The sequence below is a fragment of the Varroa jacobsoni genome, unplaced genomic scaffold, assembly GCF_002532875.2.
Source record: "Varroa jacobsoni isolate VJ856 unplaced genomic scaffold, vjacob_1.0 scaffold_1322, whole genome shotgun sequence".
NCBI lineage: Eukaryota > Metazoa > Arthropoda > Arachnida > Mesostigmata > Varroidae > Varroa > Varroa jacobsoni.
The window spans coordinates 292,945-320,642 of NW_019214224.1; the positions used below are offsets into that span (position 1 = coordinate 292,945).

Here is a 27,698-nt window from a genome sequence, read left to right on the forward strand (position 1 = left end):
CAGCGAGTTGTAGCTGTTCTTGTTCGCGTATGTTTTGTGCACGTTTGACGCAGGCCTTTACAGCATCCGATCTAGATTAACGTTCGTAACGCCAAGAATATCCAGCAGTAGAGCTTTGAGCCTTTAGGCTTACAGGCTTTCAATAAATGACTTGTCTTTCGTAGTGCTTCTGTGTCGTCGACAGGACCTTCCGGTTTGATGACGGGTTAGTAGGTGAAGTGTTTGTTTGCTAAGTAGATGATTTGAATAATAAGCAGGCCAGTCTTCAAGATAAAATATGCAAAATAAATGTGGTAGATGAGTAAAGCAATCATATCAATAATTTTTTTTTACTTAGTTGAAAACACAGCGCAAGATGTGTAAGTAGCTTTATAAATAAAACCTCGTTAAAAAGTAAATATACAGGCATATTCGTTCATGATGGATACTCTTCTGTATCGTGAATTCCGGCAAACCCCATTTTGAAATTTACAACTACCTATTGTGATCTAGTAACTAGCAGATATTATCATCTCGCAAATCAATAATAGACGCTTATAAATATGAAATATATATCTGTAATGATCTCTAGTACTTTCTGTGATATCTCCCACCACTTATGTTTTTCCAAATCTTTCGTCAATCAAATACGTTGCATTTGACTATAACTGACAATATGGCCGTTCCAATGTTCTTTGTATTGTTATGTTATGATTTGAAATCAGTATCAGCCAATCAGCATTTGTATCAGCCCGTAGTGAACGATGCTACGTGTGTATAGACATCATAAATAGAGAAAAAGTGAAAGAAAGCGAAACATTTCACTCTATTGCATCTGTTGGTTACCTCTACGAATGAGATCTGTACAAAATTGCCGCCAAGTTTCCGTCTTTCAAAATGGCCCCCTACAGAGGGTGGATCAGTCAGCTGTTGTACTTCTCGACGCTACAAGGAAACATGTTTTGAGTTATTTGTTGGCCACTGCCACTGAGTGAATAACGTCGACGTGAGGTACGTCAGTGATGGGTAATGCGGAATTAGCATAAATTAATGTGTTGACATCTAGGCAACATGGGGATACTGAGTTCAGTATGAAAAGAAAACGGTTGGATCGTATGCGAAAAAAAGTCTTCCTTTTAAGATTAGGACTATTCAGTGTACCTACGCAAAATGGTAAAAGCTTATCCAGCAGGGCATCTTCAGCCGGAAGCTTTGGTTAGTGCTGAACCAAATTGTAGTTAGGTTGGTTTTTCGACTTGGCCCAACTAGTGTCTTTGTTTACTGCCCTCACCGCGGGTGATTATATACTATATATTTATTAGGCTACTAATTTATATATAATTCATCGACTGTTTCAGCTATCGCATAATCTCATTTTCTAGCGCTTCGTAAAGTGAGAGGTATCTACGACGCAGGGTCTACTGGTCGTTGATAGCACGTAACAACTAAAGTGAAAATAATCGAAATACGTAGGATTGCGGGTTTTTCGTATTCTCATGGATATTAGTTAGTTGTTATATGATTACCAATCAATTGATCGATGTCGAAATTGTCAGACGTCTGCTATTTAATCAATGCATTTATTTTTTTCTGGATGGTAGAGTAGTTGTTGTTATTACTGCCATTCCACTGATGACCCATCATCGAATGTCTAGAAAATTTAATTTGCAAATATCTGCGCTATTAATTATGCCCCTTCAAAATTTAGCGCAATCCATGAAGCCGTAGATAAAAAAAATGACTCAACTCAAATGAAATAAGGCCAATTTGTCTTCTCGATTCACCAAGCGCAAACATTATTTTAAAGAATATTTAGCCATATTTCGAAAATAGCATTTTATGACTAATGATTCAGCCGGATCGAAAAAGTCCAATGGTCCAAAGTCATAGAATGTAACATCTATTTAACATTTGTGACAGCGTGTAGGATTAATGAATAAGGGCCCTAAAGCTTTAGACATCACAACAACAAAGTAGAAAATAACACTGGGCTACTATGTATCTATAGGTCAGCATTTGAGGGCATAGCATATTTCCTAATACACTTAATGGTACCGAAAACGGCTTCTGCTCCACCAGCTACAGAGTAGTAAGTAGTGTGGCTGAAATAACTAGGAACCAATCCCATCACTATTCCTGTCACGCTAATAGAAACATCGCTCGGCATGCGTTATGGCTCCTCGGCTGAACACATCTTATGATTTTGTTAGTACGGCAATTAATCATGATCATTTATGTCGTTCTCAGACAGCAAAGACGAAGATGGTGTCTTCTCGAGGTGCGTCGTCCGACGACGACGAGGAAGAGCAAACCCTCCACTTCAAGCGTCTGTCGTATGACGCGCAGCGTCTCCTCGAGGTTGAGGGCGGGTCATGCTTAGCTGTACATGACAAGGTATCAATGGCCTACGATTTGGAGTAACCTATGACCACCTGAAATCATACTGATTTGATAGAATTTTTGTTTTTTTACAGTTGAATATTCTGTAAACGCCAAGGTGAATCAAATTCACAAGTGTTTATTAGTCTGCTACGTATGATGACCAAAGACACAAAATTTAATGATTGATTACCTTGGAAATGCGTGGCTGTACCTTTTTTTATAGCTCTTGCCGGTCGCTATATCCTAATGTTATCATTTCGTGCCACATTTGTTGTAAAGTTTCTTTTAGTAGGCACGCAGGTTGGCAACATACACATACTGGACCATCAAGGTAACCGCACGAAAACTCTAACCACCCATACGACGCCCGTTAGCCACATCTCTATCGATGAGAAAGGTCTGTATTTGAATTCAGACTCAGTGATACTTTATACAGTGTTTTTAAACAGCATGCATACACCCAGGTTTACTCGATTGACAAGCAATGCTGCAACTGAACAATAATCTATTTCATGTCTCCGAGGTTCTGTCGCTAGTATTTAGCGGAGACATTTCACCAAAAAATGCCCCTTTAAATGGCTTCCATCCATCAAGTTCGATGCAGGTCGTATTTTACCGGCAGCGATGTGCGTCGTTAACAAATACTACCAAGTAAGTCATAATATGATTGCGACGCTTTTCAGGCGAGCATATGGCATCTTGTGCGGAAACTGGTGATGTCGCCGTGCACGGTACGGCCTCGCAAGAAACTAATATTTCATTTCAATTTAATGAGCCAGTATACTTCTGCGTATTACACCCACACTTTTCGAGTGATAGTAAACGTCGATTTGTTATCGGTACTGACAAGGTGAGTTAGATATACTTTCCCATATCAAACTTTCGGGTAACTGTAGGTTTATCTAAGATAATGATGACCCTTTACTAATATTTATTGCACTCTATATATTCAATCACGTTTGTCGTATGTTGTGTATGGATGCATTTTATTTGAAGGCACATCGTTCAAACGAAGAATCCTCTGTATCCTTCAATAGATTTTTCAAACTAATACTTTTTTATTCCACGCCTGAAGAAAGACGTTCGATGGTATTGATTCTAAAATAAGCATTTTGCCAGTATATATATTAGTTCTTTTTCTTATCTTTTTTTAATTACAGATCATATATTACCAGAGGAACTTCTTCAACCACTACAAGACTTCCATCCTCCACCAGGGTGAAGGCGCTGTACGCACCTGTAGTTGGAATAGTCGTTTTGCAGCTTTTGCTACAGATATATCGGTAAGAATAGATATACTTTAATCATTATAGTCGACTGATAAGTGCGCGTATGTTTCACCGAGGAGCACATAATGCAACTTTTGCCTTCTCCCTTCGGTACCGTTCTGCCGTTAAGCATTGCTTCGGAGAGTGCCGAAACGATAAGCCTAGCTTGTTAAGACTAATTATTTCTTTACTAGAGCTAAAAACTGGATTATTCGGCTTAAAGCGCATTTTTCTATTTACATACAGTGTGGACGTTCTTGATAGGATATAAAACTTAACATAATCACTTATGTATTATTCCGGCAACTTTACAGGTAGTTGTATTCGACATGACAAATATAGCTGTGATCTGCAAGTTTAAACGTGATCAGGCGCCAACACGTCATCCCGAATTTTACCCCTCTCGACTAGCCTGGATGGATGAGCGTCAGCTGCTCGTCGGCTGGGCAGATCGTATCTCTTTGTGCAATATCAAAGATAAGGTATTTGATCAGCTCAACTAAACTCCATATGTTGGATATAACTATCAAATATGCTTGGTTAATGGTCAATAATCAAAAAGAAACAATGTTATTCATTATTGAAAATGTCACATTGATTGGCTATCTGCATCGATTTGCTTTCTTCCGTTTGCTTTTACCGAAACGACGAGATGATACGAGCACAGTCGTCTACTTCAAGCTTCTACCTAGAGATATCATCGATGTTCACTACTGATGACATCTTTGTTTGTGGATTAGCTCCGTTCGGCTCGAATATAGCTATCCTCGGCACGGAAAAATTGGCCGACGGTTGGGAAAACACGACTCAAATGCTTTTTCAGCTGCTCGAACCGCACAATAAGTATTGTACACAGGTCAGCGCAGTTCCTATAACTAACCATTCGTTGAAGTCGAACCATGCGGCAAAAAACATAATCGGCACGCCCTAAACGACGATTCAATCGTGCTCTCTACTACGACTAAGTTCTATGGTGCACTGTATTTATATGTAATGAATATCGTATTGCGTAATTAAAAATGACGAAAAGGTATCGAAGGATTTTTGTAACAGATCGGAAACCTCTGATCGGATATGACCTGTGATCCTTTCAGTTATCATCCAACAGGATACCGTTAAATATGACCTCAAAGCTACGCACGAACTTCATGCTGAACTGTTTGACCAGTGAGCAGAGGTGCGTAACTAAGGTGCAGCTAGAAGCTTCAAATCAAAAGTCAATAGAAAAGAAGTTTGGTAGTCATGTAGCATGATATTGTTATAAAATCAAGTGAGAACAAAGGGATTTATTAAAAGGTTCAAATGACTTCGATAGAGGTGAATCTACGTAAGCTAGTAACTGAATAGTGTGCCATCCTCGCTGTTTTCTTGGTGTGCAGATTCTTCATTCTCAGTAATTCGGAACTTGTTGTAATACGGTTTGCGGACAAAGACGAGCACATTGATCGTCTCATAGGAGAAAAGGTAAAGTTAGGTTACACGCCTCTAGCTAGGTCCGTTTGGAATTTTTCTGATATTTGTCATGGGTAGTTGTGCTTTGCAATGACCCGGTATATATGTTCGTTAATTTCATACGATATAAGAATCACACATTTTTTATTATCATTTACACAGAAATACGAAGAAGCAATGCAGGTGATGGTCAATTGCAGTGACGAAATCAAGCGACATGGACAACTTTCTGTAGGAAAATCTTACCTTAATCATCTGTTGGAAACTGAACGCTATGCAGAGGTAAAAGAAAATGCAGGAATTGCCTCTGTATTGGTTTCCTTTCCGCTTTATCCGTGTCTGTTATTTAAACAGTCCGAGCTTATTGGCCTCGCAGGTACTACTATTTGTGTCGCATTAACTCAAAGAAGTGTAATCGTAGGAGAAAGTCTTCAAAACTTAGCATAAAAAGAAACTACTTTTTATTGGAGATTTGGCATTTATTTAAAAGTGTATGTATATTCCTTGTTATTCTATATTATTATGCAACTAGTTATGAGACTGATGATCAGTGTGCAAGGAAGGTCTTATCTATTATATATATATATATACATATGTATATATATATATTATAATGTGCAACGATTATAGATACAAATATATGTTGTTTTGTGATTTGGTTATGGCTTGTAACTTTTCACTAATTCAGTACAGACCATCCTATTCAGCGTCGAGAATTACGTGATTCTAACGAGAATGTACACCAATCGTAAGCAGAACGAAATCGAGCTTAAATGAAAACGACAGCGACTTCTGAAATTAATAATGGCTTTTGTGTTCTAGGTTGGTCCATTGGCTCAAAGGATCTTCGGGTCTCAAACCGACCATTGGGAGGATCAGGTTTTCTCACTGGCCAACCGTAGACTTTGCTATACTGTTGCACACTATATTCCGTGTACGTTGCGAGTTAATATTAAACATAATGTTTATAAACAAGATACTAAAGTATCGAACCAATTTGTTAAATGCTTAATCACACAACGTTGTAATAGCAATAATTAAAAAAACTTCACTTATGAAATTATTATTGAAATATAAGTTAAAACGGATATAAAGAATATAGAACGGTAGTTTTTGTTTAAAAATATTCTCATAAATACCGTGAAAAAATCTTGCCAGTAATCCATTGATAAATACACTTATTAGAATTTTCGTGAAATTTATATTTACTAAATTAAAGAGGTCCTTGCAAACATTGTACAGTCTGCGAGATCCGATAATGAGAGTTGGAATTTACGGTAGACTTACTTATATGTTCCTTACATGCTAGCGACCAAATACACGTCGCTATATGAGGTGGATGAATATAGTGGGTCTTTGTAGTATTAGGGAACGGACAACAAGGGTGCGGTAGAAGTCGTCCAAGCGAGTCCGCCTAGTTACCTGGTGTAAGCTATCTCGTTTAGGCGACCATTTTCTTAATGAATCGTGCAGGTGTCGCCACGAAAAAGCTGCCTTAATCGAAGTTTTGGGATATATTTGATTGTGATTAATGATTTTTAGGCCAACGCGACAAAAAGCTGAGTTCGGAGGCGTACGAAATTATTTTAAACGAGTACATACACACGCGACCTAACGAGCTACCGAATCTGATCCGTCGATGGAGAGGACTTTACTCCTTAGAGACAATTCAGAACGTAATTGAGGAGCGATTTAAATATTCCCCCGATGTGTATCTAGAGGAAGCTATCGGTGAGCTATATGTACTATGGATTAACCAATGATGATGGATAATAGGGTGATACATTGTACATAAAAAATATTACATGCAGCATTTTTTCGAATTATGAATTTCGTGGATTGTTGGCAATGCCCAACTCTATGCTCTCTAAATCATACATATAACTATATTATTTGTTAATAGAGTTTAGTTCGTGCTTTATATCCGGAAAAGTAAATTCTAATTCCTTTGTTGTGTCTTTTGTGACAGGTCTTCTAAAAACTGACCAGGGTCAATACGCGGATGCACTAGACATTTTCCTAAAAATAGGCTTGGGAAAAGAAGCTATTACCCTCCTACATAATAAGTTTGACTTTCTCAAGGATCGGCTTCTTCAATGCCTTCTTCCATTCATGAAAGTTGATCACAAAGAGGCCGCAATGTTCCTAGCCAAGCATAATTACTATTCTGTCAAGCAGGCAAGCATAAATGATGCAGTTGCTCTCTCTAGCAATCGTGAATAAATTCATCGTTGAAAATAGATGATCACCAGCATCTACTACTGTTTATAACAGTGCAAATAATTGTGAATTTTGCCCGTTATATTTTTATAATCAGCTCAAGTACTGTCTGCTAATGAATATGGCTGCGCAAATGGTATTTTGTTCTTGTTTCTAGGTGAGCGATCAGCTGCGGCATCATAAGGAATACTTGCTCGAGTACCTCCTTTGCAAATTCACTAAGGATCCACAAGCATTGGACGAAGGGTTCCATGACTTATTAATGGAACACTTTGCAACGGATGGTGAATTCGCGTTGCTACAATTTTTTAGGTAGGCTTTTAATTTTTACTTGGCGCCCTTCTGGATCTTTGAAAAAGAAGTAAATAGGTCATATTGCATTTTAAATTTAGATCTACCAATATCACCATAGATTTAGAGTACTTAATCGCGTTTTTCACGCGATTAATTATAAATCAAATATGACATCTATGGATATGTACATTTATTCTAGTCGTATGCGCAATCGCAACTTTCAGGAAGTCAAACAAGTTCTCGTTGGAGAAGGCCCTCGAAATTTGTGAGAAGAATGGACATCTGCGTGCTACCGCATACCTTTACGAGCGGATGGGCTCATTAAAAAAGGCACTGGCAATAATCACCGAAGAGGTGAGCCCAGTAATTTTTTAGTGGTCTCTCAAAAACTCCCTTTAAATATGTTATATCTTGCTTAAAATTATTGCCAAAATTCAGAAAAAAAGATTTTTCGACAAGGTACGGTAGCGTCTTACCGCGAGTGGGTCTACGCTACAAGCACTAACTTGTAACTAACTAATAAGTATCGAATAAGATATACAATATAAATTGCCGATTCTCGGCCTGACATTTAGTGCACTGTCGCTAGTAAATAGCTAAACTCTTTTTTTTAGAGAAAAAAAAGAAGTTGTAAATTAGCAACTAATTGATTGGCGGTACGTTTTTCCTTCATCGATACTTACCCTTCAAGCTGAGGGATGTGGAACAAGCGATCGAGTTTTGCAAAGACCAAGACCGGGAAGACCTATGGACCGTGTTGACCTCCTTCTGCGTAAAGCAACCTGACCTTCTTACAGTCCTTTTAAGTCGTATCGGAAACTATATCGATCCGACAGGTGTTATTGAAGCCATTCCGCCCGGTCTCCAGGTACAATCTAATATACAAAAGATTATCTTATTCAAGCCTAGACTAGGGAGCAAATGGAGGAGAGAATTAAGGGGACCAAAGTTGGGTACCGGGTAGCGAGGGGGAAGGTTATATGGAAGAAGTAAAGAGAAGAAAGGACGGGACAAAACGAAATAAGGGAATACAAGAAATATCTATACGGTAAAGAGTAATTACTTAATTTTTGTCCAACGATCATATGATTTAAGGGTTCTTACTTTTATTTGCCAGTGTTTAAGCACAAGTATATTGAAGTGCATGCGAAATACAACTTTCACTAAGGCTTAACTTGAAAGCTGTATTTAAAGCTTTTTACGTTGCATACTGTTAAAGTAAATCAAACGGTAACCGTTCCAAAATGCATGAGTTTTTTTGCTCAAGTTGTTGAATGAAGCCGTAAAAAATTTCCAAAGTGAATGCCAAGCGAATGTTCATTAACTTTTTGATTAATTTACTTGACTACGAGTGACGCTTTTAAAGATTCAGTTGCTAGCAGTACCCACTACATTTGATAGGATCTCTCTTTTTGTTGGAACTACGAAGTAGATTCTATCCGCTAAAAGATGTCTGTTTTTTTCCACGAAGCGACCAAAATAGTGTCCGCATTAGTTTGAGTCCAGAACAATAGCTTATGATGTACAATGTAAGCATCTTACGCTGAGGATGTTTTTCGCATGTAATCAATGATATTACATCTGTTTCACGTCCTATCATTTTTCACTTACAGATTCCTAATCTTCGCGATTCTTTAGTCCGGATCCTTCATGACTTCAAGTTACAAATTGCTTTAAGAGGAAGCTCGAATAAGATTTTTGAGAGTAATCGCTGTACGATGTTCGAAAGGCTCCACGACGTCCGACGGAAAGGCATCTCTGTAACTGAGGATGCTGTCTGCGAAGTGAGTTGATTTTTGATTTTGTTATTGCTGTTTTGTCCATTTGTAGATATTAGTAAATGAAGGATGCATAACAAAAGACTTCTCTGAATCAATGGTTTTTTTATCCATCGGTTAACCTTGGTAGAGTGCCTACGGAAACCTGAGGTTCTTTTCTCCGAAAGCTAGGAAGCTAGGTGGTGTAGTATTTCAATTTCTATCTACATGTGCTTATCTGGCAGCGCGACAAGTACATTCACACACATGTATATAACTATCCATTAGACTATACCATGTCTAGAATAATTAAGTTGTGTGCGATATTTCAAGAATTATTTGAAAACAAACCTGTGTTTTATACAATCTGAAGTATTTTTATTCTACGATGTTTGAAAAGTACAGCGCACGACCTCGAACTCGATAATAGAATAAAACATCTATTTCCAACTGTCAGGGGGCCCCTGATGCAATATAGACCTTAACGCTACTAAATTTAATCAAATTACAGTTGTTCTTCTAGTAAGCATCGTAAGTTACATCATTATCTATTGACATTTTTACTAGTTGATTCTGCAGAAGGTCATTAGCAGACCGACATATACTTTATCTGTTCTTGATTTTTATTGTCTCTAGATATGCAATCATCGGATCGTATCTCGGGACATGTCTCGTAGCGTGAGGACAGCAACCTTCGCTTGCAAACATACTTATCACATGCCCTGTCTCGAAGGTCAAGACGAACTCACCTGTTATATTTGCCAGAAGAAAAACAGTGCTGCCAGTGATTTTTCTGAATATTACAACAACTAGTGCGACAAGGAAAATACATCTGATCCTTCAAGAAGATGCAGAGAAGAAACTGTTAATATCAAAATTTTTGTTAGTATAACATAGGACAGACGGCGGACGTGGTACAACAAACATGGAGTCTAATGTTAACGAATTGTTAAAGTTATAAGCACCGACGTCACTAACAACATATAAACTATACAGAAGCGATACTGGAGACTTATTGATGTAAGCATATCGTGTGGCTTAACAGGAAAAGTATTAACATCAAAGGCTCTGAATAGTAACGTCTTCTTTTTGCTGTCTTTACTCGTTCAGTGGCAGCTTAAATTAGCCTTGGCCTAGAATCGTCTTTATTGAACTGGTAGAGAATATGCAACACTGCAATTTACAAGGCTATTGGCCATTCTCTCTTCTGACTCACTCTTATTCGTTGAATAAGAGAGATTCGTAAATCGTAAGATTGCATTATCCTCACGTGTACATGGATATCAAAAGATAAACGAATTTGTGAGACAGAAACAGAAGAATCGAAACGGTCTACTACCGTTCTCAAATCTATAACGGTAGCAGTGCGGTATCGGCTACGACAGCAATTGAGTCCAGCGTGTTTTTGTTATTACCGCTGCTGTTGCCGCTCTAGTAGGAAATCATTATTTCTTTAATATAGAAGATGCCTGGTAGATCCGTTTCGAAGTACATCTTCATGATCAGTACTCTAATTATAATAATGTAAATTAACCATATTCGCAAAATCTAACTCTTTATAAAAATTAATTTTTCGTGTATGTACATATACGGTGCGAATATGGTGAAATGATTAGTCCGTTTATAACTTATCTGAAAAGTTTAATATTTGCATGTATCGGCAGTATAAAACTGCATGTGTGTGTGAATGGCCCTTGAAAAAGTATAGTTTCGTGTGTAAAGCCGTTTTTTACAAATAAAAATATTACATTTAAGATCTTGTTCTTTTGATGAACGAATAGGAACCGTACTAAGGACGTCTGCTGGTTGGATGAGTGGGCACTCCACAATGAGCAATTGCATATTTGAGTGCCTTCACATTTCACTGCTGCTCATACTATCAAGACCATCTCATCACAATTATAACCAAATAATTAACTATAAGTAAGAACAACCACTGGTTACTACAAATATATATATATATATATATTTTTTTTTTAATCATAATTATTAAATAACATATGTACACAACGACCATTCAGATATAATACATCCCTTTTGCAACTTCTATTTCAACTCATCATTAAGTCTGTGTTGTTTATATAGTGTCCGTACTCGATCAACTTGTTCTGTATTGACGTCAAATTGTTATATACGCACAGTTTTATCTAACATGCCTCTAAAGTCTCTCTCTTGAGTAGTTTCTGTTGCTCGGCTGTTCCGTATATTAAATCCACTTTCCACAAGCACTCAAAGCAATAGCATCCATCTCTCACCACTTATTAAACAACACATTGTCGTTAGCAGCATACTTTCCTTCACGATTCTTGTTTTAAATCTCTGTTTAGTAACTTAGCATCATTACATGTCTAATTAGTAGCTAACTAATGACTTGACTTATATATTATTAAAAACGAACCGTTCCGAAATCGTTCATTTACTCGTTTGACCCGATTTATTCATCATGTAAACGACTGCTTGATATAATGATTGCAGTCCCTTTCGTCACGCGGCTTTTTTTCGGAAAGTCTTCCTAATGCAACCGACGGACACTCATTACCAGGTTGTGCATTCTGCAGAATACCGCAAAAGGTTGGCATGAATCCCATTAAAATCCATCGGAGAATAGCAGATCGAAGATTATTCTCTGCCTATGGTGATTTGTAGTATACTGAACAGTATAAAGATATTGTAATTTATAACATTGCATGCTGATCTGACAGTATGTACGTACACTGCTAGCGGAGTCGAATTCTCGAAGCAGTCGATCGGAGGGTCAAATTAGTCGCCAAAATTTGCAACGGTGAGATGAGTATAGCAACACACCTTGTTACCGTTAGTCGCGTCGATAGAATGGCCTCTGCTCTTTAGACCATCAAAAAGGCTGATTCAATCCCTTTTTATAAACATGTGTTTCACATAATTTTCTTTTTACAACGCTTCGCAAAGCTAATCTTTTAGTGTGCCGTAAGTGAAACATGCTTCAGCAGTAACTAATTCGATTAATTATCAAATACGACGGACTAGAAGAAAAATGAAATTAAAGTCCACGAGAACCCGACAAGGTTACCGCATGGAAAGCCCGATGCGAAAGACCTCTCTTGAAACCTGTACAAACACAAGACAAAAAACACTTGTTTACGAGTCGTCAATGTAGCCTTAAATAACTATCCTGCTTCCTGGCCTTAACCTTGAATGTCATCACTTGTTTTCTAATTGTTTATTTGTTTCGTTACAAAGTGTGCACAGTGCCGATTTGTGGTTTTCATACACACATACACACATGCTTATGATCCTTTGCTCGCTCGATGCAACACTGTCCAACCGTTTTTTAAACGTCAACCAGACGTTCCTTACTACTGCTGGAATCATCGCTCCCACTTGTGCCTACGCCACTGGGCATCCCGACGCTGCTTTTGGAAACTTTTCCTTGAGGGACAAGTGAAGGACAAGAGGATTTTGACATGCCGACGCCGCCTTTAGCTAACCGCTCGTTCAACGCCTTCAGCGCAACTTGCCTAAAATGACATGGATTAAAAGTATGTACAAAAAGATATTAGAAATATGTTTGAATAATAAAACTTATTCTGGAACGATAGCTATAGTACTAATCAGGTTGAAATGGCAGTCGCATTATTGCCGAAATTGCTTAAAATATTTCACTCCGTGTTTTATATTTGGTCTACAGCAGATTATTTATTAAGTAAACTCTCCGTTGAAAAATACATGAACGCAAACGTTGCTCTGACAAATTTTAGGTTTAATACCGACTTATTTCAATGCACTTGGGTTACTGTGAAGCATCCTGCTAAACGTGACTCACTTTCTCCTTTCGGCATCTTCTGCCGACGGGGGTAGCGTAAGTCCCGCAGGACCTGTCGCGGATCCTACCGCAGCTCCGGGCATCTGTATTGAAATAGTTCCTGGCGCCATGCTGTGAGCTATGTTAAACTTTTTGACGGGTCGTCTGCACAGACCAATCCGAACGAGCATATCGAAGATGGAATTGCACAGAACGGCTACAGGCGGTTGTAGGACGTTTGGAAAGAAGTGGGCAAAGCTAAAATGTTCAGCTGGATCGCCTCGACTGCCATTGGGGTGCGCCTGCCAGAACCGAAGATACAACCAAGCGCTCAGAGACCCCGCTAAAAACATGACTGGGTAAACTGGCCGGAGTAAACCAACAGCGTACAAGATGACAGTCAACATAAAGCCTAAAACAAAGTTAGTAGAGAGAGAAGAAAAACGTTTATGAAGCACAGTCATCGTTAAATAGTTAGAAAAGTAAGCAAATAGAGAGCTTTTCGGTGACTCCCTTATCGAAAGAACAGAAGAGCCAATAAACACAATCGAAATGTGTCTTATCCTCCTTGTTTAAAACAATAGTAATGCTTAAGAACGAGGTTTCTATACCGCGTGACCGTCACTCTGCACATTCAGTTAGAAAACGAAATTACGATATGAACTTCTTTTTTCGGGGGGACTTTTAAAACTTGTGAGGAGAATTAAGTGACAAAAAATTGCTTATGCAATATTACCGTTTGCAAGAAAATTACATCAGATATCTCCTTTTAGAGAAAACAAATCAACCTGACCGTAGTAACATTGTATACTCATTGTTTCAGACATCAATGTGAAGATGTCGTTTAAGGACATCAAGCCTTGTTTTTACAGATTTGCTGCCGTACCGTGCAACTTTAATAAGCTTTTTTGCAGCTGCATTAGTATCCTCAACAATTCTCTTCTGTCCCCAATCCGATGTCAATGATTGTTCTAATTAACTACTATCATACGTTCATATACTACGTTCATATACTATTGTATATTGCATATAATTTGGTCGATCGCAGATCCTAGAACGTACCACTTAGTGGCATGTTACGGTTTCGTAACTTTCCCATACGCGGAAGCGTCACGAGAACATGATCAGGCATTAATTGTTTAACAGCCACCAATGTAGCGGCTATATATCCTGCCATACCATGCACGGTTACAGAGAATAACAGGGCCGTGTGACCCGTTAGCCAATACAGCGCGATCAGGTACACCACAGACAGAAAAGCTGTCGACACGTTGACTACGCAGAAAAATAACACCACCTACGGAAAGTCAATAATATAAAATTGTCATTAATAATTGTTTTCGTCATTCTAATACTAAGCGGCTAGATTAACTTACTTATTATATATATAGATCGAATAAAGTATATTTGAAACTTAACAGAATAAGAACATTATTCATTACAGTTAAGGAAAAGAATAGAAGAATGGAAACACCCACCTCTGCGTTACCCCACAAAGGTTCTACCAATTTTCCGTATAGTGTAATAGCTACGAGATCTTCCACTAACATAAGAATCGAATCTTCAAAGAAACAATGTGTCAACAACGTCCAAACGGCGAAATTCGGTGGCATTATCTCACTGAAATAAAAATCAAAAGGAAAACAACGTTTGAGTTCCGTCTAGTTATTGTTAAATACGTGCGGGTATCATATATTATAATGCGCGTAATCGGATTAACCAAATACGATGACAGATGTTAAGAAAATCTGCGTAGCCGTAGATGAATGCGTATTTCTTTTTGTTGGTCTCTGACATTTTTTTTTATTTCTTAGACGTTATTTTCATTATCTCTGTGCATCATCGACGTTATGGTACTTCCGTTCATTTAAGTTCTCCTTGAACTGGCAGACAACTCGCCTGACAAGGCTTAAAAAAAGATTGATCCTAAATCACTCAAACTGAATGCAAACTCGTTTCTAGGATAAGCACGTATAATCTATTCAATGATATTTAATAACAAAATAATTATATTAGTTCCTTTGGCTTGTCGATACTTGTTAAACTGGAACACTACATAACCTACAAGATACTCAACTCTACTATATTGATACCGTTATATTAATAAATTATAATAAAAAAAATAAAAATAAAGTAATGGCAGAATGAGCAATAACCCTAATAGGTTTAGTATATACAACGAATCATACAAGTTGTTTCCGTACATACAAAACACATATTTGTAGTTTTGTCCTGACATACAATCCTGTACTTACTGCTGGTAGACCGATTTGGCAGGTACGTTTTTTCGTTTACCTGTCTTTGACTTTTACACATATTTAAACATGTTTTTGTAGAAAAGACCCCGCTAACCTTTTAACATACTTTGCTTTACGTCGCTACGCCACCTGAATACTTCAACTATTTACATGCTTCTTTACCGTTCATGTTATTACGTAAACACATTAACCATTCCATTTCCCTTTCGGAGCTTTCCATACTAATCGCCCTAAGCATGTCACGCTGCTATTTCAGCTTGTAAATAAAAATGACTATCTTGTTATTCTCTGTGAACTGCGACCTCTAGCGACCGCTACTAGAAGACGGAATCGAAGCAGAAATCAGAACAGAAGTGGCTAACATTTGTTTATTTGTTTGTTGACTATTTCGCTGCAACTGGATTCGGCTTTCAAATGAATTAGAACTCTACTATTAGCTAACAGATTTCACAAAGCTCATAATTTAACGTTGTCTTCTAGCATCCTTTTACTTTACATTCTATTTTTGTACCTGTGCAGTGAACAGTTTTTGAACTAACCAGGGAACGGAAACTTCCCATCATGCAGGCAAAATACGCTGTACACCGAAAACCCGCGTGACATATTATTGTTAATGTGCCATTTCAGAAAGCTAGCTCATTGATCAACCCACTCATAACAGTCCATGGTAAATTGCATCTGTGCATTTCAAATGTCGCTGTGATAAAGTACAAAGAAATGGGACGATCTGCACATTGAATACATAACTTGTTTCCACTTTTGTTCTGCATTCCAATAGTGTATATATTTTTTCTCAACTTATAATTAAAACATGTTATTATCTGCCCGCTAGTTTAGTCTGTTTGTCAAACGTTGAAGTCTATTTTTGATCCATTGGCCAAAAGCGGGACCGACCCACGTACGTCGGCCGAGAGCCTACCTGAACCCAATAGAAGAGCCGAACTCTATTTATTTCAAGGCTGCTATAATTAATTCGCACCATAAACATATATATGTTCCGCCCACCGACTACATGTACCGCTCTTAATTCGTATCCCTTCTCAGCCGTAATCCAAAGAAATCCTGCAATCATTACTGTCGATGTTAGTATAAACACGACGACGAAACTGAGTTATGAAATGACGCTTGTTGCTAAGTCAGAGCTACAGTACCTCCTGACGAGGCCCAATGCAGTTTAGAATAGACCCTAAGACGATTTGCACAGTTATTTTTATTCCATATACTATGTATAATGTCATCGTTGTTGAAATCGTTTTTCGTTTGTCTTGACCGACCTACCTGGGTATAACGCCAACATGAGCCACTAGGTCGTGGCCATAACCCCACGCGAATAAGTAACCTAAAATAAGCAGTCCGCTAAGAACCTTAACAAATCCGGAACAGCTGGAAGTGGCAGCCAACACTTGTGACCAGATATAGGCCACATTTCGTGACAGAACTCCAGAGGCCATCACTGACTGGGTGTTTTGTCTATCTCCGAAGAGGTCTCCTCTTGAAAATAACTTATTATCACTTGTAAGCGACTGTTCCTTTCGACGACAACCTCACGGTGTAGTTTTCTCACCCCAGAAGTCCGTCTTTCTTACTCGTCGCTTCGGATTGCATAGAAATTCACTCACACGGCACCGTTATCAGTAGACAGCAGGTCAGTTGAACCAAACTACGAAGATGGAGCAGATGATCGCAGATGTTCCACACACTCATACACACACACACATATACACGCACGAATCAGCGAACTCATCGGTGAAGTGGCGCAGCCACTCGCCGTGACAATACAGCTTCTCCCTAGCTTTTTTGATGCCGATGATCTCCGCTCCTTTCGCCAATTCAAACTGTTATCATTTTACCACAGCTCCACCCGCAGTTACTATATGTAGTTGATTCTGCCATTTTTATATTGGCTATGTCGATGTTGACGAAGTCGTTCATACAACGAATTGAATTGAGTGGAGGCAACACCAACAATCGCAGGCGACCCGGGGACTCTCTTCATTGATAACGATGTGCCCTCGCCTTGGGACCATCATCTATTTTCGAATTGGGACGTTAAGCGAAGCTACACCGTAGCGCCATTGCCTGAAAGCACGTTACACCGCGGCACTCGATCCTTCTCTTTCTCCTTTTGATGTTGTTGTTTGTTCTCCGACGCTGTAGCTTCAGGCTGTCACGTCTGCATCACGAATTTTTACAGAGCGATAGGAAACCAGCCAGAAGTCAGCAAACAAAAAAAAAAAAACCCAATGGCCACACGACGATGGCAATGATGACAGCTGCGTCGAAACGATCCTTGTTTTTAGGTAAAGCGTATCCCGCTGACTTTCCGAAATGGCTAACTGACCTAGCAGCCGATTCCACACACTGTGTGAGCACGCCTAAGCGCAACTGGAAAGCAAGCTGCAATCTGCAACCTCCAATACAAAACGACACTTGCCGCCAAACAACGGCCTTATAATTTCCTAAGATTTTTAGATTAAAATCGCATCCTATTGCGTTTGGACTCGATACCTGTTGCCACCACGACCGCCCGTGTCGCTGCAGAATTTACTGCGGTCGCTAAGACCGGTAACAAACAACACACAAAGTCTATCGCCCATCACGCCTGGCCGTGCGATGGAACGACTGCGTTGTCCATGAGTGAGCTGCTGCTGCTGCTGCTGCTGCTACAGCTGTTTTATCGTCTTGTTGCTGGAAAACTATTGTTTGTCCGGTTTGTCCGCTGTCAAATGGTATTTGCCACAACTAGTAAAAAGCACGAAAGTGTTGATCGCGTATTCCACCTACATGTCTCTGATCCAATGACTGCTTTTTTGCTGCGTTGATTGGCACTGCCGTTATTAAAATAATTCAAAAGGAAGAACATTCAATACGACACCAACAAAGCGCAAAGGAGGCAGCCGGACAGACGATTATTAGAATCACATTTAGGAGGAAAACTACCTATATTCTGCAGAAAAGAGGTTTCGTCACACCGTTTCGACTGGACAGAACTGACGATGCACGGAAACAATCGGGCAGACGAATATGGCAGCTTACTGGTGTGCCTTTCAAAAAATCTAATACAATTGATAGCTTTTTGCAACTCCAGGGAGCAGTACCAACAACTTGCCTTAATACAAAGGCAATATTAATCGCCTTGGATACGGCGGGGTCGTGTATTGGAAGGAGCGGTCCAGTCAAGAAGACCAATCTAACTAGACAATCCGTCTGTCAGTCTGTTTAAGTATTTAGAATAGCTTCCGTTGGTTCAGGATATAAGGCATGTAGACGACTTTGAGATATCGCAGCTCCAACAATATCAACAACAACCGTAATTGTGCATAAAGCTTGTGTTTATGTCGATGCATGGGATTATGGGAGGGCGCTGAGCACTTGTGATTTTTTGGCAACAGTTTGCCCATGTATAGTTATCACTATGTTAAACGCTTATTGTCTTAAAAGAGACAGACGTTTAAAATAAATTAGTGTACCTGGTACAGAATAATATCGTAGAAAAATTTGCGTTCTGCTAATTAAATTTGTCCGTGTTTGGATACATCGCGTTGTTTCGGTGCGGTCTTACTTGTCGTCTGCTGAACGGCCATCTTTCTTTTCCTGAAAGTGTTTTTACACGGGAGTCACTTGATCCACGTGGAAATGGCTTTAAAGTGAGTTTTCTGTTTGCAGAGGAATTTAGTGTAGTAACTAAAGATTGCATTCGCAAAAATTTAGACGTTTTGATTAAAAATTTGCCCAAAGACGTGTAATTTTTGCTGACGTAGATGTATCTTGCAGTGTGGTCAATACCCGCATGGTCGAATAGCATGCTGATGCTTACGACTCAGCAGAAGACAGCAAAATCCAATTCTGCAAAGCCGTGCTCATAAAGAAACGCATATAAATCGGTTTAATATGTTTTTATATACAAAGTTACTGAACAAGTATTTGATGTTTGAGTTAATGAGGATTAAGCAAGGTTCTTTGCAGAGACCACAACAACGACGGCGTCTATGTGCTAATAATTTTTTTTTTGCGTTTCAGATACAATTTGATTGTTGGCCAGAACAAGGGCCATAAGGTGACGAAAAACAAGCATGGCCCGAGGACCTCTTCCCAGCGGGGCAAACTAACGAAGCATGCGAAATTCGTACGGGACATCGTTCGTGAAGTGACCGGCTACGCTCCGTACGAGCGTCGAGCTATCGAATTGCTTAAGGTAAAATTAAAGATCATACGAAAATGACAGTGTTCACAACAGTGATACAGTTACAATATGGAATGTGTAATATTGTGTCACACGTACTTTAGGTAAGCGCTGTTCCCCATTTTTCAACATTACTCCGCTATCTGCCCAAGACTATTCACACAGAATTTTGGTGCCAAATAGTATTATAACGCGGCTGTGAGTGATAATTGACATAGGGTTAAAATGATGATACAAGAAATCTGTCTAATTGTTTGACCAACAAATTACAAAAAAAAATTATCTTCCAAGCAGCAATTTTCCACTGTACACACGTGTTAGCAATAATAATAATCATAAGCTCAAAGAGCTGTTTGACAAATGTTCATTACACTTCGGAGGACTCAGATGCGTCAGGTTTGATATATTATGTAGCAATTATGAGTAGACAGTAAGGTATACGACTCTTTTTTGATTTGCATGGGTTTATCGATTACATTTCTGAAAACCTGATCAGATTTTGTTGCTGACAAAAAATCTTACATTGATGTTCTTGTTATATTACTGTTCTAGGTGTCTAAGGACAAGCGCGCACTTAAGTTCCTTAAAAAGCGTCTAGGCACCCACCTTCGCGCCAAGAGGAAAAGAGAGGAGCTGAGCAATGTCCTCGTCCAACAGAGGAAGGCCGCAGCCGCTGGCCATAAGTAAATAAACTGGCGGACCCGTTTCGCCAAAAGCGATGTCGACATAATCAGACGTCGTTTTTTCACTCGTATTTCAACAGTGTTCTCATTTAGTGTTTAGAAAAGGATGAAATCAGAAATGTGTGAATAGAGTAGACAAGGGGTTTAGCATTGATTGGTCAATAGATTCTGGCAAGTATCAATGATGGCGGTAGACAACGACGAACGCCGTGTTTAAGCACGAATTGTATTGGAATATTCAAACGGTTCAAGTACACATGAAAGACTATATGTCACACGTACTTGCACAGCTTTCCTTTGAGTGATAAGCTTCAAAATGCGCTTCGGCATCCCAAGGTCGTAACACCCATTTTGAAGCTTTAGCATGAAAAGACTGAAGAAGAAAGAAAAATAGTGATACTTGAAGTAAAATCTCTCAGGCTGCAAGCTAAGGTGAGATAGGTGTTGCATACCAAACTTACGGCTCGGATGAAGCCTTGCTAGTTAAATTCAGACTACTACTTCTATTAAATTCCAATTTAATTGACTTTAGGCTTTCGTCGATTTGAACCCAAGCGTTGACACAACTCGTGTTGTCATGATAGCCAGTCGTTTGATGTTAGCTGCGATGCTGAACGTAAAACTCGAAACATTTGGACCGTCTAAGCTTGTTTGTTCAAATTAGCAGGTAGTGTAACTTGTTTATCATTGTTTCATTTATTCGTGACCTTTTGAATGATAACCTTTGAAATCATAATATCTGATAACTTAAAATTGGTGAATTAGATTAAATGTAGGAAGCTTTTTCCAGACTGCTCTGAAAAATCGGAACAAGGTTACGATTAATAATGTCTCATCAAAAAATTCAATTATAAAGTTCTATCAGAGCTGGAAATAGAATCAGCACATGGCACTCATTGAATACATTGGTTTGTACAAGATATCTATTAATACACCTACATATATACCAATCTACATCAGGCCTTACTTGGATGGTGTCTTTTTAATAAACCACAAGTAGACTTGACGAAGAAACGAGCTATTAGGATCTAATTGACACATGCTTCGCCTTTGGACCAAGTACCTGGCTACTTTTGCAAAGTTACAAGTTTTGCTACTTATTTGTGTACGACATACAATTGTCAATCAATGGATTGCTTTGACAGATTTGCCTGTATAGTGCATCCGAGGAGAAATCTACTGTAGGCTCAAGTATCATGCGTTACTGCTTAGCTGTTCCGTTTCGTTCCAATTTTCTGTGATGACAATTCTATCCGTCTCTAATATTCCAGTAATAAATATCATTTCCGGCAACAGCCTTGAGGATATACCTAATCATGATTTCACGCTTGTGGAAAAACGTAAATTTTAACTATGGTAACCTATGTACTGAATTTTGCGTGTAATTCAAGCCCATATACATAATCATTACTATAACCATATATATATTCTAGATAGGCCGGATATGCTTACGGACAGATTGCGTAATCTTATTTGAGGATTAATCGATATGAGCCTGTCCAGTTGAAAAATCAAGCCTCAACAATATTGAATGATAAATCTATATCATTAAACAATTCTGGCTATCAGAAAACCGACCGGTGCAGAACCTCATTACCTTCGTATATATCCTATAATATCAATCGTTATAATTCGTACGATTTCTTAAATATATTTTTTTTATAATTACGTGTTTGATCGCACTTTTTGTTATTTTGTACTTATGTCATACCTCACGCCGGGTAAATGAGATGAAATAATGATAAAAGAAGTTCTCCCCGTCGGGGAATCGAACCCCGGTCTCCCGCGTGACAGGCGGGGATACTGACCACTATACTAACGAGGAACACGACGAGTGCATTTACTCTAAGAACATCTACCATGTCGAAGTATACTCAACCAAACGAAAATGATCTAAGTAAAGAATTTTACTCAATCAATTAAAATTTTAGGTTCCATGGTATATTCGATAAAATATATTCGATTCTTCTACGCTAAAGTAATTGTTTTTGACTAAACTTGTATCTATGACGATCTCTAGCATACGAACGAAATTGGAAACATTGATCATGTCATCATCTTGAACGAGCATTCGCGAGATAACGACTATGATCACTTTGCCGAAAAGCCGTGAAGTTATGATGGAGATCATCGTCCGGATTAATAGTTTTGTGCGTTAGTTTTTATAACTTTGTGCGTTATTTGTCAAATAGTTTAACCTTAATAAGATGCTAGTTCTTCTTCTTAATAAGTAACAAACCAGCAGAGTGACTTACAGTGAGAACAGCTTTACCCATGGCAGTAACTGTGAAGGTTTGTAAACAGACGATAAACAGACAACAGCAAATTTATTGACACGATATTGAGGTTGACTGAATTTTATGGTGTCATTCATAATTGTAGACATGCTAACCTGTACTCTCTAAACGTTTTATTAGATTATAAAAATTATCCTAATACTTAGGCGTACAAATAGAGTATTTGTCTTGCGTAGATCTTTAGTATAAAGACAAATGAAAGTGCGGCGTTAAAGTTGATTATTAATCAGGCAAATAGTAAAACAGCCGATAAAAGTGAAATAACATTCTGTAATGACGTTAAATGCTGTTTTTTATTGAAAAAAATTTAGGGATTTTTAAAAGCATCTGTATTAAGGCATAAGGGAAATTAGGAATATACATGTTTGATGTGTGTAGTTGGCCAATACATATGTGGAACATGAGGATACAATTTTCCAGCTTTCTGATATATTTTAAACATAACATAAGGGTTAAACATAACCTGACAAAACCCGCAGAAGTACCTAAGTGTCAGTTTTGCCCCAGAGTCCATATGGAGTGGAAAGCAAAAGATATTTATCTTCATGTGGCATGGTTAAATTAAGTTTAGCAACACCGAAGTCCGCAAAAAGCAATATTGTTATGCCTAAGTGGGCGTCTTGGCAACATGTACAATTTATGTCCTCTTTTCAGCCATCATCTGGGGTGGCAGTTATTTTCGGAGGCTCAAGAGGTATAGGCGCCGCGTGTACTCGGCTTTTCGCTCTGGAAGGCTGGAAAACTGTTGCAGTTGGTAGGAAACCAGAAAATCTTCAATGGATATCATACGAAAAGGTTCGCAACGGTTCATACCATATAACGTATTTTATCAATATTCAATTTTTTTATCCATGAAAATAGAGTGAAATTAAAACCTAGGCATATTGCTAAAGCTTGATGATTGAGAAAGTCAAGAGCCAATTCTCTAAAGAAGTGAATTTTCTTTTTCTACTCCACTACCCTTTTGCTGGAGCTTAACGCAACTATTGGTTTTGAGGTTTAGTAAAGAATATAAAAAAAAAAAAACTTATCTTTGCTGTTAGTGTACAGACACAAATACATGCTCACCTATTGGGGTGTATTTACTTAAAATATTCTCTTTATACGTAACGTCTTAGATAATCATTATTTGCCCTTATCGTTCCAGGCTCCGGGAAGGGACCTGCATGCCGAAGTTTGCGATATAGCAGATGAAGATAAAGTCAAAAGCACAGTAAAAAATATCGAAGAGTCACACGGACCCATATATGTCATAGTGAATTGTGCTGGTACCTATTCTTATTGTACTATAGATTATTCTAGGTAAAATGTTACTAAGCTGCTTAGATTTTTGAAAACTATAGAATAAAGGAAAGACCATAGAAAAAATAGATATAGCATTTTAAGCACATTTGCTTGTTTGTTTGAGCATTGTGCATTGTAATAATATAATCCTGTAATAATATAATAAATATATAATATAATAATATAAAAAGGTTCATTATAGATAAATTAGGGGTGTTATACATGTTACTCGATTATCAAAATAAAAGCGATTAAGCCTACAGATTTCAAAGCTTTGTAACTTTTATATTTTAGTGCCTCGCAGCCGAGCATGTCAAATGGTACAGTCCATTTTGTAGTTTACATTATCATTTCTTTATTAATATTGCATTACTACAGGTATTTCAATGAATAAGCTGTTGGTCCAATCGTCTGCCGATGAGATACGATCCGTAGTGGACACCAATCTCCTTGGTACAATGTTTACTTCACGTGCAGTTCTTAGATATATGCTCCGAAGAAAAGCAGGCAGCATAATCAACATCGGTAAGTACTGAATACATTTTTGCAGAACCATTGAGCCTCTATTTTCAACCAACAGCTACTTGTGTAGAGAATCTTTAAAACATATAGAGTGTTGTGAAAACTATGTCCGTCTAATTATGTTTCGTTGTTTCCTTGACGCGCCGCTCTAAAACGTAGGAAGTGTTGTCGGCCATAGGGGTAATTCGGGACAAACTGCCTACGCTGCTTCGAAGGCAGCACTAGGAGGGTTCACCAGATCGCTGGCCAAAGAAGTTGCATCGAAGAACATTCGGGTCAACATGGTATCACCAGGTAAATTATGTATTATCACAATTGATTAACGATAACGTAAGCGCAACCACACAATAAGGTAATAGAAACAACAGGCGTTAGCTTTGTGTATGTAAAGGTGATATGATTTAAATTACCCGTTTTTATCTAGTACATCCAGGTTAATGTAAGGCATTTTATAGCAAACATTTAATGATATCACGCTTTTCCGATGAATAATTCTCTAATGAAAAGAAAACATTTATAATAGAGTTATTTAATGTCGGACGGTATGTGTGAAATAAGAACTCCATGAAGATGCTTTTTCCCAGCATATGAAACCGAAAACAAAATTTGTGTTTTAAGATCCCTCGTCTCAGCAGTAATTTCGTTCGAGTTTTGCCTTTACTGCCTTCGATTCGAATGATTTCGGTTTGCATCCAATTATGAAACCGGAATTTCTGGTTTAGGAAGGTTTACTAATAGATGTGTCCGTGTTTTTTTGTCTTATAGGCCTAATCGCTACTGATATGATATCAGGTGTTAATGTCTCAGCCATTAAGCCCCAGATCGCTTTGGGGAGACTTGGGGAGGCGGAGGAGGTCGCCCGAGTAGTTAATTTCCTTGCCACTAAAGCCAGCTATATTACTGGACAGGATGTGCCTGTCTGTGGTGGACTGAGTATTCAAATGTAGATAAAAATGAATGGACAAGATTTTTAGGAAAAAATAGTATAATGTTAGCCACTATTAAAAAAAAATAAATGTTTGTTAGCTGTCCTATTGAAAAATTACTTCAAAAGAAAAAACATTTTGTTGTTTGATCGTAGTACTAACATGACAGCTCAGTATTTATTTAAAACTTACGCCGCTCCTTTTTGATTGTTACGCTGCACCTGCAAGTGTAGGGTTAGACATAAATATAAACGTCCATTATTTAAAATAGTTACAACTTTATGTTGCATGGCACGTTTATATATATCTTTTTAAGAATGTTCAAACTTCGAAATTCTATTAGTAATTTTTATGGCTTGCTGAATCCAACGATGGAAGATTTTTTGTTGTGATATTATTTTGTGATACTATGTCGTGCATCTTCTTCATAAAAAGTTTTATTTGTCGGAATCGTTTAACTCGATAATTCTGCAATCAGAAGTATAAGCCGATTTTGGCATACAGCATCTTATTCCACCAGTTTTGTTTGTTCTTTTTTAAAAAAAGGAAATCAGCTTTGTACAGGCAGCTGGATTATTCACACAGTGATAAACCATCAACGGCAGTAATTATGGTTTAATGCACGCAGATAATCATCGAATTGGTTTCAGTTATGGCAAAATAAGAAAAATCTTAACAAAAAAAAAGCACGACGAGCGCACCAGATACGCTATAGTACAATATACTGGTATTTTCAGGTGACATTTATAGAGCATGTTGTATGAATTATTAACCATAGGGCTTAATTACCTCAATTTCTATATTATTCATAGGAATAATCATTTCAGTTCATAGGAATAAGAACGTCACCACGAACAACAATGAATTATTCATTGTTGTTATCTAACTATATGAAATCGTGCAAAGATAGTAATATTTGTACCCAATAAAAAGAATTATTATGACTTGATTCGGGCTGACGCAGGTTACCCGAGAAAACTTTAACGAGAACAAGTATTGCCTTCTTGGTAATGATAAGGCAAAACGCAACTTTTGTAAGGAGCAAGCCTGCGTCGAGTATTATTCAACATAATAATTTTTGATAGGCTGTTACGAGTTCCATTTGTAGACATTTCTATGCTGCCGTACACTTATTTAATGTTTGAAAATTATGCATGTGGCAAGATTAAAAAAAATTATAGAAGGAACAATATTCGGTTCACCAAAGTTATGGTTGAATGTGGTATCCATTAACGGATTCTGTGATCTAGAACGCACTACCGTAATAAGGCATCTCAATTACTTTTTCTAAAGAATTTTAAATTTCGCTTAAAACAGTGGACGCTCTAAATCTTCATCATATGATGCACACAATTTATAAGGTACGGCATGGCGGAGGTGATTATTCAAAAAGGTTAGCTTTGATAGAAACATACGGAAATCGTATCATGTTTGCAATTATTAAACAGGTTAAGTGTTTGTTTTCCAATGTCGTCCATTCTGTAGCTGTACATAAGACACGGTAAATAGATTTTTCATCGTTCACTTTATGTTTATTTGCATATATTTGTAATATGTACCTATTTACGAATATAATCAACACAGCTTATCAACGTTCTGAATTAACCAGCAGCCTTCAAGCTGCGTGAAGCGCAGAACTGCAACCTAACTAAAAAGCTGATACGAAAAGACATTCAAGGATCTTCGGCCAGAGTCAGTCAAAGGAAATCTGCTCTATCTGATTGGACGTCATGCTGCACGGCTAAGTCTACGGCTTTCTAATATTTATTAGTTTTGTATGACTATACTTTTAACTGGCTTAAAATTTTTAATCAATATTATACTTAAGGAAATGCAATAAATTATCTCGACTTCTAGAATTCTATCCTGTATATTTCGTTATAGACTATATGTCCATATGTCATAATAGTGTCATAATGCCGTAATAGTGTAGTGGGTAGTATTTGCCTTCGGGACACGTTGTGGTTTGAATTTAAACCAGGGCATATAGACAACACGTTTTCTAGGGGAAACCAGCGGTCTGAAGGAATGATGCTGGGTGAAAAATTAGAATATATGTGGCTTCCTTTATATGGCATACAATGTAAATCAAGCTAACTTTAACTAGCATTTTCGTTTGTTATCTATTTGCGAGTTATATTTAAGACTGGAGGAAATCAATTGTGGTGGCAGTACTTTTTCGTCTATCAACGTATACACATAGCGTAACGGACCGCAATAGGGTCACGCGGCCTGGGCCGTATGATCTACCATGCATAGAGTTTTACAGAACTCTTTAACTGACAGAGAAGCAATTTCGAAGCAAACTATAAAGAAATAGTACATTATCGGATTCATTTAGTGAAGTCGTGGAAGACTTTTTGTCAAATTCAGGTTTCCACACCAAATAAACAAAAAAAACAAGATCCTTTT

At 38.0% G+C, this 27,698-nt stretch overlaps 4 protein-coding genes, 1 long non-coding RNA gene and 1 other non-coding gene across 12 annotated transcripts; 4 read left to right on the forward strand and 2 right to left on the reverse strand.

Moving 5' to 3' along the window:
- The first annotated feature begins 189 nt into the window (after positions 1-189).
- lt (vacuolar protein sorting-associated protein light) lies at positions 190-11,106 on the forward strand. Of its 3 annotated transcripts, none has more exons than XM_022848025.2 (18): positions 190-205; positions 2,227-2,373; positions 2,641-2,758; positions 3,045-3,211; positions 3,522-3,644; positions 3,944-4,111; positions 4,282-4,485; positions 4,724-4,806; positions 5,009-5,093; positions 5,244-5,363; positions 5,904-6,015; positions 6,624-6,812; positions 7,051-7,259; positions 7,459-7,613; positions 7,820-7,949; positions 8,287-8,463; positions 9,209-9,379; positions 9,989-11,106. In XM_022848025.2, the coding sequence occupies exons 2-18, from the start codon at positions 2,242-2,244 to the stop codon at positions 10,163-10,165; spliced, it is 2,520 nt and encodes an 839-aa protein (XP_022703760.1). In that variant the 5' UTR covers positions 190-205; positions 2,227-2,241; the 3' UTR covers positions 10,166-11,106. The 3 variants fall into 3 exon arrangements, with proteins under 3 accessions (XP_022703760.1, XP_022703759.1, XP_022703758.1); XM_022848024.1 differs by lacking the exon at positions 190-205 and adding an exon at positions 883-990; XM_022848023.2 differs by lacking the exon at positions 190-205 and adding an exon at positions 1,087-1,194.
- Positions 11,107-11,292: 186 nt separating this feature from the next.
- On the reverse strand, positions 11,293-18,760 carry LOC111268822 (transmembrane protein 115). 5 transcript variants are annotated; one of them, XR_002685425.2, is made up of 6 exons: positions 16,670-18,760; positions 14,612-14,753; positions 14,196-14,430; positions 13,155-13,545; positions 12,611-12,849; positions 11,293-12,439 (listed from the first exon to the last, which is right to left on the reverse strand). XR_002685425.2 is itself a non-coding variant. In XM_022848028.2 (6 exons), the coding sequence occupies exons 1-5, from the start codon at positions 16,840-16,842 to the stop codon at positions 12,663-12,665; spliced, it is 1,128 nt and encodes a 375-aa protein (XP_022703763.1). In that variant the 5' UTR covers positions 16,843-18,760; the 3' UTR covers positions 11,293-12,439; positions 12,615-12,662. The 5 variants fall into 5 exon arrangements, 4 of the variants coding, with proteins under 4 accessions (XP_022703763.1, XP_022703761.1, XP_022703765.1 ...); XM_022848028.2 differs by having other exon boundaries at positions 12,615-12,849; XM_022848026.2 differs by having other exon boundaries at positions 11,293-12,849.
- On the forward strand, positions 13,464-14,784 carry LOC147752314 (uncharacterized). The gene is made up of 2 exons (XR_015314385.1): positions 13,464-13,555; positions 14,578-14,784. It is a non-coding gene; the product is annotated as an uncharacterized LOC147752314 (long non-coding RNA).
- A 138-nt stretch (positions 18,761-18,898) lies between the features above and the next one.
- RpL36 (ribosomal protein L36) lies at positions 18,899-20,328 on the forward strand. Its single transcript, XM_022848031.2, has 3 exons — positions 18,899-19,038; positions 19,412-19,586; positions 20,127-20,328. The coding sequence occupies exons 1-3, from the start codon at positions 19,028-19,030 to the stop codon at positions 20,259-20,261; spliced, it is 321 nt and encodes a 106-aa protein (XP_022703766.1). The 5' UTR covers positions 18,899-19,027; the 3' UTR covers positions 20,262-20,328.
- A 1,682-nt stretch (positions 20,329-22,010) lies between these two features.
- On the reverse strand, positions 22,011-22,082 carry TRNAD-GUC (transfer RNA aspartic acid (anticodon GUC)). The gene has a single exon. It is a non-coding gene; the product is annotated as a tRNA-Asp (tRNA).
- Positions 22,083-22,324: 242 nt separating this feature from the next.
- LOC111268814 (carbonyl reductase family member 4) lies at positions 22,325-27,698 on the forward strand. Its single transcript, XM_022848017.1, has 6 exons — positions 22,325-22,549; positions 23,209-23,349; positions 23,702-23,822; positions 24,217-24,363; positions 24,520-24,654; positions 25,126-27,698. Exons 1-6 carry the CDS (start codon positions 22,532-22,534, stop codon positions 25,305-25,307), a joined length of 744 nt encoding a protein of 247 aa, XP_022703752.1. The 5' UTR covers positions 22,325-22,531; the 3' UTR covers positions 25,308-27,698.